General features: G+C 39.5%; 1 protein-coding gene across 1 annotated transcript in view; it reads left to right on the top strand.

The window, feature by feature from the left end:
* Positions 1 to 5,424: 5,424 nt before the first annotated feature.
* The window catches only part of bean1 (brain expressed, associated with NEDD4, 1), a 62,029-nt gene continuing 53,646 nt past the window's right edge, over positions 5,425 to 13,807 (top strand). Inside the window, exons 1-4 of the mRNA XM_020052058.2 lie at positions 5,425 to 5,444; positions 5,537 to 5,598; positions 7,210 to 7,284; positions 8,355 to 8,483. Of these exons, the coding sequence (XP_019907617.1) occupies positions 8,459 to 8,483 (25 nt within the window). The 5' untranslated portion in view covers positions 5,425 to 5,444; positions 5,537 to 5,598; positions 7,210 to 7,284; positions 8,355 to 8,458. The remainder of the gene's footprint in view (positions 5,445 to 5,536; positions 5,599 to 7,209; positions 7,285 to 8,354; positions 8,484 to 13,807) is intronic.

Here is a 13,807-nt window from a genome sequence, read left to right on the forward strand (position 1 = left end):
GTGGTTCAAGAATGGCTGAGCAAGTGGTGCAATAAGAAACTGCACATCTTGGTAAGTAGCAGCTGGAATTAAGCAAGGTCATAATCAAATATTGGAGACAGAACAATAGCCCTATTGATCCTAACTCTGTTAGAATGTATTAGCGTTAATTAAAGCTGGTCCAAACTGTGACATCCAACTAAACAAGTCAAGCTGATGTCTGAAGACAATCCAGGAAGAGATTAAAAGGGGCAAACTGGTAAGCTACTTATTATCAGAAAGGAGATATCCTACTCAGGTTAATTATTTGTTTATCTTGTTGGGGCCAATCTGGTCTGCGTATTGGGTATCTCACTAGCAAATTTTAATCACAATACGTCTGATTTCCAATTAATGCTGCCTTATAAATTACCTGAAACTACAGTAGGCTATGTTCCAACATCAAATTTAATCAAATGTTTTTTGTGAAGTTCTTTTAACATTGTCACAAAGTGCTTATACGGAAGCCAAAGAGCAAGCAACAACAAGAAATAGGCAAGGAAAATGCTCTCATCAGGTCAGAAACCTAGGAAGAAATTTAGAGAGGAGGTAGACTCTGAGGAGTGACTAGTCTTCTTCTGGCTGTGTTGGATTAAGAGTACATAATCTTTTAAGGCCACACCATTACTACTGCATATAATGTTTAGGCAGAATCCAGATCAGCTTCACAACCAGGCAGGCAAGGTCATGGACAACCAGGCTGCTCGTTCCAAACTGTGGCCCTGTCCGAAGACAACCCCGGATATGGGCAACCATGAAGAAAATAGCTCCACCCACTTTGTCATGCACCAGACCACCAAAGAGACACCAAACGACATAAAAAGAAAACTGAGTGCTGTTGTAGTGAAATAACCTATTACTGTGTGGATGTCACAGCATAGCCTACCATTTGTGTGCCAAACACAAATGGAACTCTCTAACAAACTGGGCATGTTTGAGTGGTAAGCCAAAAGTAGACAACTATGGACAACAACAATGATTGAAATCTGAAAGCACCAACAATAAGCCAGAAAAATATGTCTGTACTTTCAAGGAAATGTCATCACACATGATCCTATTCGCCTCTGTTATTCATGATAAAGTGGACGCAATCAAAATTCCACTTCCCTTGCACACAGCAAAACAGGATCAACATGATCCACAGAATGAACATACTGATGAACAGGAAATTTGAGATCCTTCCAAGCTTTCTAACATTCACAACACTTCTTAGGTGTAAACAGGAAGTTGTTATACTCCTAAAATGACAACAGTGTTTTGCGGCATATGGGATATGCTCTGTTGTTTGCCATTGTGTAATGCCCCTGAGTATAGTTTCCTCATTATTATCTGTGATTAAATGGAATCTATAAGGATTCCAACTTGTCTGTCACTGATTGCATGCCAGCTTCACTAAAGGTTGCTTACACATAATGGATATCATAAAAATAAAACGTTACAGGTACACAGTATCTCACAAAAGTGAGTACACCTCTCACATTTTTGTAAATATTTGATTATATCTTTTCATGTGACAACACTGAAGAAACGACACTTTGCTACAATGTAAAGTAGTGAGTGTACAGCTTGTATAAAAGCATACATTTGCTGCCCCCTCAAAATAACACAACACACAGCCATTAATGTCTAAACCACTGGCACCAAAAAAGTGAGTACACCCCTAAGTGAAAATGTCCAACTTGGGCCCAAAGTGTCAATATTTTGTGTGGCCACCATTATTTTCCAGCACTGCCTTAACCCTCTTGGGCATGGAGCTCACCAGAGCTTCACAGGTTACCAATGAAGTCCTCTTCCACTCCATGACGACATCACTTGCTGGTGGATGTTAGAGACCTTGCGCTCCTCCACCTTCCATCTGAGGATGCCCCACAGATGCTCAATAAGGTTTAGGTCTGGAGACATGCTTAGCCAGTCCATCACCTTTACCCCCAGTTTCTTTAGCAAGGCAGTGGTCCTCTTGGAGGTGTGTTTTGGGGTCGTTGTCATCTTTGAATACTGCCCTGCAGCCCGGTCTCCGAAGGGTGGGGATCATGCTCTGCTTCAGTATGTCAGAGTACATGTTGGCATTCATGGTTCCCTTAATGAACTGTAGCTCCCCAGTGCTGGCAGCACTCATGCAGCCCCAGACCATGACACTCCCACCACAATGCTTGACTGTAGGCAAGACACACTTGTCTTTGTACTCCTCACCTGGTTGCCGCAACACACGCTTGAAACCATCTGAACCAAATAAGTTTATCTTGGTCTCATCAGACCAAAGGACATGGTTCCAGTAATCCATGTCCTTAGTCTGCTTGTCTTAACCAAACTATTTGCGCGCTTTCTTGTGCATCATCTTTAGAAGAGGCTTCCTTCTGGGACGACAGCATTGCAGACCAATTTGATGCAGTGTGCGGCGTATGGTCTGAGCACTGACAGGCTGACCCCCCACCCCTTCAACCTCTGCAGCAATGCTGGCAGCACTCATACATCTATTTCCCAAAGACAACCTCTTGTTATGACGCTGAGCAGGTGCACTCAACTTCTTTGGTCGACCATGGCAAGGCCTGTTCTGATTGGAACCTGTCCTGTTAAACCGCGTTATGGTCTTGGCTACCGTGCCGCAGCTCAGTTTCAGGGTCTTGGCAATCTTCTTATAGCCTAGGCCATCTTTAGTAGAGCAACAATTCTTTTTTTCAGCTCCTCAGAAAGTTCTTTGCCATGAGGTACCACGTTGAACTTCCAGTGACCAGTATGAGGGAGTGTGGGAGCGATAACACAAAATGTAACACACCTGCTCCCCATTCACACCTGAGACTTTGTAACACTAACGAGTCACATGACACCGGGGAGGGAAAATGGAAAATTGGGCCCAATTTGGACATTTTCACGTAGGGGTGTAATCACTTTTGTTGCCAGCAGTTTAGACATTATTGGTTGTATGTTGAGTTATTTTGAGGGGACGTCAATTTTACAGTGTTATACAAACTGTACACTCACTACTTTACATTGTAGCAAAATGTTATTTCTTCAGTGTTGTCACATGAAAAGATATAATCAAATATTTGCAAAAATGTGAGGGGTGTATAGTTTATTTTAGCATTGAGACCATTTATCTAGTTCCCCCGAGTCAGAGGAACTATGGACACTGTCTGTTTCCATTATAAAGGAAGTAAGAGGTAATTTCACAAGCAGGTCTGGAATACCTAAATACTTTGTCACTGAACTAATGCTAATTGTATTACATTTAATAGAATCTTCCTTCAAACTTCATGCTGAAACATCAAAATGGTATCCATAAGTTTTTCTGCAACAGACAATTGGATAAATGAATCAATAACAGATCACACAAACAAGTTTCTGCAACTTTAGCAAAAAACAACCTTTTTTAAACCTCCCATTTTGGGCTGGATGTGTAATATGCTGATTACTTGTGCATACACCATAAGTAGAACCACTATCATACCTCACTTAGCTATGACATTCCAAGTTTATAAGTGGTCTGTTGATGTTATGGGTCACGTACATGACATACATGACATACATTACATAGTACACAACTTTTGGGCACCTGTTTTGGCTCCACAGCGCCACTTTTACAACCAGTGGCCATGTATCTTTAAATGTTTTTTGCTGGACTAGGTTAAGTATGCGTACGGGAAAATGGCACATAATATCTTATTTCCGGCATTCCATTAAAAATTTTCAAATTAAATGAAAATGATGACATGAATTATTATTGTCACAAGTAGGATATTTCATGTATTAATATTACATTTGGATGACATGTTGTAGAATGTAAGTCTTTTGATCATTCCGATTGGTCTGCTAGGAAACCGATGAGTTGGACAAGAACAAGGCTACAGAAATCATGGATCACTTCAATGGCTCTGACAATGGCTAGCTCCCTAGTTGTCCTTCAGGTCAATGCGTGACATGCCCGTTTCCGGCTGTTCTTGGCATTGTGGTTTATTCAGTCTAGTGGACTGGCTTGTATTAAGGATATTTGCTTATCCAATGACCTACACGTTATGTAAATGTAATTAAATCCTTTGGACAATCACCTTTTTGCATTGATACTATATCACCAGGCTGAACTGTAAATGAAAGCTAGACTAGATTGGCAGAATAGTAATATTGTCTGGTTTTTCTTTCTTTTCTTTTCTCAAAGCCTCTGAATATATCATAACACAAGGAGGATAGAGATTATCAGGTTTACTTCCACCAAACTATACAAATGGCGACAATGTAGTTGACCCTTTGCTGAACCTGCTGCTTTGAATGTGTTTAAACTCTTATATTACAACCATGGAGGAAAACAACAGTTTGTCACTGAGGTTATTGATCCAAACAGAATTTACTGAAGCTTTGACAGGCCCCTGTAGATATTGATTAAACATGTTTCTGAGCAGGCATGACTCATTCACACTTCATTCATTTAAAAATCCATATGCTATCAATTATGGTTTTGAATACCATGTCCTTATGATGTTTGGAATTACAGAATCCTTCAGCTTACAGAAATGATGTGCAACAATGTATTATAACTCACAATATCTGCCATGACTGAGGTTTTGATTATCAATAAAAAAATTAGCACTCCACAAGCCTTTTTGGCATATCACCAGTAGGGGTAGCTAACACTCTAATTAAGAAATATGTGGTAACCTACATCAACTTCATGAATTCTACTTTATTCATAAATGGTCTATAGAGTGTATTTTTGCTAGCAACACTTCAGTGTAGCCTAAAAACATTATAGGCTATTATATTAAATGACAATCAGTACATTCTGAATAGAAATGCATCTAATTGGTTAAAACTCACGTGAAGACTCATTTTTGAAGATCTTATTAAGTAATAAATGAATCAACCGTGAAATAAAGTGGATAAAAGTTAAAATGCGTTCAGTGTGAGTCAGATGAAATTTTACAGCACGGGCTGATAGCTTTCGTGTGCTGTAACCCGAAAACAAAAAATACTGTTAACTTAAAGCGAGATTACACAGACCATTTTAGCGCTCGTACATTCTGTGAATTTATAATTTTATATTACCGGTGGTCTGGGATGTAGTATCCATCAAACTACTATAAGGAAATGTGTAAACTAATGCCAGGCTCGGCACATGACTGCCGCTGCCCTCCTGTCATCTAAATGAAATATCATGGCATAATAATATGCCGTACAAGTGGTGCAAACGACCTACCCCGTTCGCTGCCACGGCGGGATAGAAGATGTTTCTTGCTGCCGAGTGTTTGATTTCTGAGCTTTTGATGGCATTTTGATTTACATTCTCGATGTCGACTTAGGACATATTAGAATAACTCGAGTATGTTCTCGTATCTACTGTATTAACAGGAGTTTAATGAGTGATATACTTGCAATTTTGGGAAGGTGGGCCGTGTCTTCCGTCGACGGCACGCGCATTTGAGGGGAATTATTCGAAGGTATTTATGTGTCACCGTAAGATAACGCAACCCTTTTAACCACGATGTTTTCTTTGAGTTAGATAAACAGTATTTCTGCTGCCTTTGGCTAGACTGTTCGAAATCGAAGGAAAGAAGACACCTGCATCGCATGGGGATATTGTTATACCTGTCGGTAGGTACGTACTGTGGCTATATACCACTCCGTCCTTGTCTGATAAGCTGTTGAATTTAGGTTTACAGTAACGACCTATGATCAGCGTACTCTATTTCAGCTTGAGCTGTAGCTTTTTAGCCATGTTGTTTTGACACCTTTGAAGGGGCAATCTGCAGTTGCTGAATACATTGGTTTTTAAATTAACGATATGCCCATTTATTATTGATCAGCATTACTTGTAAATGCCTCATCAGATGTATAATTTTTTTGTTCTGCAACGGACGTATATTTTTTTTATTAAATAAGAAAGGCCTCAATATCGTTTGAAAACAATGTGAGCCTAAATGTGAAAAAATTAAACAACACTCCTCATAGTATGGTTAAAGCTATCATCTTGATATAATTGTTGGTCAGTTCCTGAATTCATACTGATGCCATATCCCTCAGCTCTTGACTAAATCAGTGGCAAGGTGTGCGCTTTGTAATTTTGTTCAAACTCAGGACCTCCCCTTTAAATGTTTTCTTCGCTGAGTTTGTTACATAGGGGCACCATGTATGGTTTTTCATTAACTGTTTCCAACAAAGTGAAATTACTTACTAATTGGTAGTCAATAATATTTCATGATATTACGTCATGACTTAGATTTTTGTCCAAGGAATATTATGAATGATGACTGACCCAAAAGAGGCCAGCCTGTCACACAGGGCTAGCCCAAGATTGATGAGAACGGTACAGGCACCAAGTGCTGTGCACCTGCCTCTTAGGAGAGTTAGGAGCATCTAAGAACATTATAATTCTCTTCCAAGCATCCTCAGAATCGATATGGCATTGAAACTGCTCTGCCTGATACTATACTTGTCCCATTTAAAGGGATTATCTGCATTTAAAATGTATTTGTTAAGGTGGGGGCAGTTTAAATCAGATTTTGTGAAATAAAAGCTTCTGTTTTGATGCACTATAGTTGTAGAGGTTGAGGTTCACCCACTGATCAGGTTACATAATTTTCCTGAGAATATATAGCAATTTCATTAATTGTCCTCATTCCCATACTCCTCTGTGTTCTTTTTAACAACATATTGATCTGAGTATCTGTAAACTGTCTGATACCTGGTTTGTTGCCCAACTAATCAGCTGAATTTCTACCTTTATTAAATGAAAAAGTTCCATGAGCAAAGTAAATTAATTTAGAGCTATGGATTTTCTGTGGGCGATAACAAGGTCTTATCTTGATTTTCCCATTTTAGTTTGTCAATAACTCTGGCACTTCATCACATAGTTTATGCCTTGATGTTGCAAGATAACTAGAATGGCTGTCTTACTCTCTGCCCTGTAGAAACTCCACTTTCGTTCTGTCTCTGACAGTATTAGTCGTGGCAGCCTGGTGACCAAAGCCACGATGCGTATGTTGTTACTGCCTGGCTTAGTCCCACATTCCCTTGGACCTGAAATGCCAAGCCAATCCATGGCTACGCATTAGCCTCATCAGGCCTGGGCAAACATGCCACGAAGGCATGGCGTGATGTCAGAGTCAGCCCAACCCAGTCACCATAAAACACAGCTGACAGGACTACAAAATGAGATTAATGCTTCCTATCTCTCTGCTTCACTCCTCCCCTGGTCCTCCCAAGCTCTAGCGTTGCACTCTCTCCTCATCTGTGGCGCCTCAAATGCAACTGAAGTTGGCAGGAACTACTCCCAAGCCTGTGAGTTTTCTCTGTGTTTTACATGACGCCCCAATTCACAGTGCAGCACTTAACCATGGCTTTTGAAACAAGTAAGACACAAGCCGTATCGTTCATGGATGTGGGTATATCAATGTATGGCGTGTCTAATGCATAATACAGGCTTGGTGTCTGCTCATGGCCTGGGAACCGAGGTTGAAATCTAACATATTTTGGCTGCTGCCTAGGCGGTGCAGCATAACTTAAAGATGCATTCTAGGAATTTTGTCCACTGGTAATAAACTTTGCACTGTGGAGCCAAAACTGGTCCCCATAAATGGTGCACTACATCATGTGCCGATACTTGCCCCATGTCATCAAACCATGAATGTCATAGTGAACTAACTTCTTATGGTGATTCTACTCATGGATTATTCACATATAAACAACATTACACATCTAGCCTGAGATGCAAGGTTTCACATAATAGTTTGTTTTTCGCAAATGCCCCGGAATGCATCTTAAAGTTCACTTTGCACCTCAGTTTAGCGTAATGTTAAAAACTCTGGTTTATGAACAAATTCACCATGGCATGGCTTTGTGATGGCAGGAAGTACAGTCATTATTCTTACTGCGTGCAAATGCAAGTTCTTGATATTATACACCTCATATGAATACAAACAAAACAAAACAATATAAAAGGACACATATAACAGATTGGCTAAACCATTTGCATATTTACATCCTGATTTCTTCTAACAAGAAACCAAACGTCTATGGAACATTTCAAGATAACCAACCAAACAGAAGCTGATTTTGTCCTTATCATTCCAGTCCAGTAACCAGTCAGAACATATTACTGACGTACGTGGAAGGGGTCCTTGCAGTGATCGGAACGTTCAGAACATGTGGTCATGTACAAGAGAGGCTGGGGAACATGGGCCAGTGTGGGTGGTCTTCTCTACACACCACACACACACACATACATCGGCCTGGGGCTTTATAAACAACAGCATGCCTGTCACTCACATCACCATCCTCTCTGTTCTCTCTCCCTCTCCCTCTCTCTCTCTGTTTCACACAATCTCCCTCCCTTCTGCTTGCCCTTCCAGATGAGGACATCGCCCTTCTGTGCAGAGGAGAGGAGCTCAAGTTCGGCACCTGCCTCATTAACTGGTTGAAATGTTACTATAAGAAGGACTGTGGAGGGGAGTACATGTTGATGAAATTAATCTGTTCAGGTAAGAGTAACATCCTTGAATGTTTTCCACTGTTCATTCTGATTGGAACGGTCTTAATAGATCTAGTCACTGCGTACCGTACACAGATTATCCACGCAATGTGATTTGTAGGATTTGCAAGAACATGTGACTGTCTCTTTAAAGAAACAAAACAAGCTATGGCAACACGGGTCTGGGGTTTGACTGAGACCATCTGTTTCTGGACCTGGTTGATGTAGTGGTGTGGATGTAATCTGCCTCTGGTGCTCCGCTTTAAATCGTCAATTTACCTGACAGAAATGCAGACCCGGGGGCTAATGTCCAGACAACTGTGTAAACCACTTAAATAACTACCTCAGGTGTCTCAGATGTCTAGTGGCTTTCAGAAGCTGTAGCTGTTAATGTTCGTTGTGTTAACTGACGTGACTTCATTATTTCACAGGTACAGCGTAACGGCAAGACATCTCAAACTGTCAAAATGACAGAAACAAACAAACATGAATTTTAGATTGTAATAATGTTTGAGCCATCACGTGGCTGGGAGGCACGCACCGCCTATTACAAAGCAGTAACCTCCTGGATACCTCCTGTTTCAATGCAGTAATAACAACCAATAGACCCTGATTGGTTGCTCTTCAATCAGTGTCTATTTTTGAATGTTTAACATTATTTGCTTGTCAGTATTGACCATGGGTTCCCTCATTGTGTTAAAAGGCAGCTTCAGGGGAAGACAGTGCCATTTTGCAATTGGTATAACACCTCCATCTCTGAAATATGATCTTATTGGCAACTAGGTAGCCTCGGCCTTCCTTAAGCACCGTTCCGGTGAACAGCTTGTCCTTTCGGCCATGGTGTGTTTACACACGCCACTAATGCAGCCTGACCTTTCACTAAACTGTGTGCACAGGGAGAGAATTGTGCCCACAAATGGCTGCAGTCAGTCTGTGGAACCTGGGTATGTCATGTGTTCCCTGGCACTTTCCAGAACAGCTCTAATGAGCCACAGAGGGTTCCCCAACCAGCCACAGCATCAATCTCATGAAGACTGGGATCTTGATCTGTACTGAAAATGTGCTGAAAACGTGTTTTATTTAAAAATAGTCATTGATTAAAAAATGAGTCAATTGTGATACTGGTTAATCACTTATAGAAGACAACTATTTTCAGTTACATTAAAATGCAGGTTTTTGAGAACCAATTAATATTTTATTACTGTATGTATCTTAATGTAAGGGTCGGCAAATGGGTCAACAGAAATTAATAATTTTGGCCACCTAAAACATCAACACAACATTTATAGTATGTTTATGGGGAGTGGGTATTCAAACTAATAAAATAAGAGACATCATGTGACTGTACTTAACCATAATAGTACATCCCAATTACATTATCAAATACATTTTGGTAGTGATCGATTTGCACTGTCCAAATAATTATTTTATCAGACAAAAGTCGACCGTCAGCTAAAGTTAGCTGCCTTCCAAACCCCTGGCCTACACAGAGAAGACATGGTATCACCTTAGCCTTACATTAAACTCCCATTGCAGTTACAGAATAAAATAACTAACATAACATAGTTAAAGCAACAGACATTTCAAGTGTTACGGAGAATGCTAACAGTAACATATTTTATTGTAAGTGTTGAAAGGAACCTAAATATCCAAAAACTGACTTCTTATTTCAACTTCTGCCAATGTAATTCGTTTTTTTTCATTGAAGTAATAATAAAGATTGTCAACAGGACAATAATAATCTAGAGAAGACAAAGGTCAGTTTGTGTGTTTGAAGAACATTTGCTCTCAGGGGGATTTGAGTTTGAAAGTGTCCATTTTGCTAAGCATCCAACTTTGCTTTCTGAAATGTTTGAAAATGTATTTGAATTTGTTGGCAGTATTCCATAGTTTCTGAGATCTGTATTCAAGTAGTAAAAAAGGGGGGATTTTATTAGGTGAAGTCACCTTCCTCCAAAGTAACTGTGTTCCCTCAAAAGCAGTTTGAGTTTCTACAAATCATAATGAAAACAACTGCTGTGCTGGGTCTGCTGGGATCAGAGAGGAACTTGTGCCTGTAACACCTCACCATATTGTACATTAATATACATTTAAATTGCAATAAAGAAACATCAAAAGGGGAGGACATTTTTTAACTCTCTAGGGAGTGTTCAACATGTGTAGGCATAGCACAAACGTTTATGTTTTTGCTAATAATCGGAGAAGTAAAGTGAGTTGTCCCGGTGAAGGAAATGGCTGAACCTACATAGACTGCTTTAATGATCAAAGCTCCTCTCACAAAGCAATACTCACCAATTTCAACACTCCCTCTATAATTCATAGCTCATCCCCCTCACACCTGAAATGTCACCAGTGCCTGTGCTGTGAAATTACTTTCAGGGAACAGACTCCCCACTCCCGGCCCAGCTTTAAAAGAAAACTTAGAAAAAATAATAGGCAGAATCTTTGTAAGTTTATGGATGTACTGTTGCTTACTATCAGTAATTTTAAAGCTGAGAACTGTTTGATGTGGCTCGTCAAGTGTTTTTCCTCTTTAATATTCATTGATGTGTAAATGTGTCTAATACCATACTGTCCTAAAGTAATAGAAGATTGTAAAACATCTTTATATACCATTTGCACTATACAGAGCTGTGGTATATCAGACGATATGGACAATATTTTGTACTGTTATAATTGCAGTGAAATCTATGATAATGATAATAAAAATCTTAATATGTCACTTTTTCTTTTAAATGTCTCACCTCAAATTGGACTAATGGAAGCACATTTAAAGATGCTGTATCTCAACATAGTTATTTGCTTGCCTGACAACTCAGATTGCAATCTTTCATTGCAACATCATATTTTAGTCTGAAACATCTTACAGGCATGGCATCAACATTTTCTTTAGCAAAGCAAATTGGATCAGTATTTGGCTCATCTCAAACCAAATCAAAATGTCATCCATCAGAATCTGGGACCAATCAACTGTAACACAGTTTTTCAGACCAATCAGAAGATTTAGATAGTTTTTGCATTCTAGAAATCTTGGAGGTATTCAGGTTGAGACTCCTTGCAGAGGAGTCACTTTCGTCCTTGGGCGTGGCGTAGAGTAGTTTTGTGCTGGAATAAGGAGTTTATTTCCAAACCTGGAAGTTAATGTTCATATTGTCATAATTGCATGTGTTCAGCATCTGAGTACATTAAGACAGATGCTATTTGCAGCCAGCTGTCCATAGACAACAAGGCTATTTGCACCCAGGTGCCCATAGCCAAGAATGCAATTTGCACCCAGGTGTCCATAGCCAACAATATGTGCACCTTGGTGAAAATAGCCCATGTATCTATATGATGGCAGACAATTTGTACCCATGTGTCCTTAGCCAACTACCTGAGTGCAAATACTAAAATTAATCACACCCCAATACTATTTGCATCGATCTACATTTACTTTGACTATTACATGGTATACACCCTATGATTTGGTGAGGTAATGACTTCATCTATAAGTTTCAGGTGTATTACTACAGCCTGTGTAATGCATGTCACTAATATAAAAAAACACCCAGAATACCTAGTATTAGTTCTGCCTGTTGTGAGCCATATATTGTATGATGCACACGAGCACTATACTCACACTTTGGCCTAGCACAAAACATACATATCTGTGCCTAGCCTTGTAATTATTAATCCTATATGTCACAATAACCAATGTATAGTCTAATTCAGGACATCAAATGCAGCTTTGAAACTTTGATAATATGTATGTAAATTCTCCATTTCCCCAGTGCTAACATCATTGGCCAAATCTGTTACTACAGTCTAAAATCGAACCATTATCCCTGTTTTTGGTGGTTAAAAACTTAATATAGCTATATGTCAACACAGCAGAGTATTTCGATTAACTGCAGGAGATGTGAAAGTTTCACATTTTGCCCAAGCATGTTCAGCTGTAGCCAGTTAGAGCTAGCTAGCTACAGTAGCACTAACGCTACTAGTTAGCAAAATTACTATATGCCTTCATCATTGCTGGCTAACATTTGCTGAATTACTTGGCTAACATTTAACATTTGCTAAATTAGCTGGGCATAGCTAACCATAGAAGTTTGCACACTGGATAATTTCAGTTTAATTATACAAACAATGAGAAAACACAATGTTGTTGAAAAGGATATATTTTGTGTTTATTGTAGTCTACCTTTTTGAATTGAATCCCCCTTTGGCACCTGCAACAGTTGAGGCACGTAGCTATCAACATGTGTATGTACTTGTACATTGAACAAGTACAAGTACAGTACAACAAAATGCAGTAAAAGCCAAGCGCCCCCTATAAGGATAAAATTCACAGCCTAGAGATATGAGGCTGACGCCATGCCTACTGCGTTAAAGAGTCTGCTGCCTGTGCCGAGTGACCATTATCCTTTTTATATACTTCCACGTAATGCAGGTTTAAGCGCAATTAATACCATATAGGACCAGATGTTTATTTCCTATGCCAGTTGTTATTTTTCTGTTTAGTTGTGAAAGGAGGTTACAGTAGTAAAATAAAAGAGGAGACCTGTTTTGGTGCTTTTTTGAGACTGGAATTTTAAACTTCATTCAGGTTGAAGAGGCTGAACGAAGGTTTGTTTCAATTCACTTGCTATGGGGACGCGCTAGCGTTCCAGCTCAGCCAGCGTTCTTTTGCCGTTTTTTAGGCTAGGGTGAATTTTTATGTGTTCTATTGTCCTGCCTAATACTACACTATAAAGGAACACGTCGCTAACTAGCTTAGCCGATTGCCGACCGGCACACCACAGTAAACTACTTACCCTCGTAGTTGTGCAGATAACTCGATACGTAGAGTTTGAATCCCTTGTTCCGCTTGTTTGTTGGAGCAGGGGACCAGGCATCAACAATTCGATGGACATCACTAATGCTTATTTTAGGCAGGTCTTGGAGACATCTACTAAAAACTAAAATTTTGGGCGAGGCGGGTGATCGCCTTAAGTAAACCGGAAAATGATTTGCCGACATCTGGCTAAAGCGGAAGTTCGTCCATATACGCTTGTGCACAGAGCCTATAGACACTCGATACATGAATCATTCACTAGTGAGAGCATTATTGTTTAAAACGATATGTTCATGTTTTATCTTTGCCTTGGCATTGTAGAATAAGCTTTAGGAAGTTTATATATGGTCTGTATAAAAATACAGATTTAGTTGAAAAAATATTAAATTGTCCTTTAATTCAGTGGATGGACCCTCTAATTTTGATGTGCATATTTATTGCGGATTGTATTAATTCAGATATTTCCTGCTTTACACTTTATTACCAAGAGTAATCATTTGCATTGTTTGCAGTGAATAGAT

The sequence above is a fragment of the Esox lucius genome, chromosome 2 (assembly GCF_011004845.1).
Source record: "Esox lucius isolate fEsoLuc1 chromosome 2, fEsoLuc1.pri, whole genome shotgun sequence".
NCBI classification, from domain to species: Eukaryota; Metazoa; Chordata; class Actinopteri; order Esociformes; family Esocidae; genus Esox; species Esox lucius.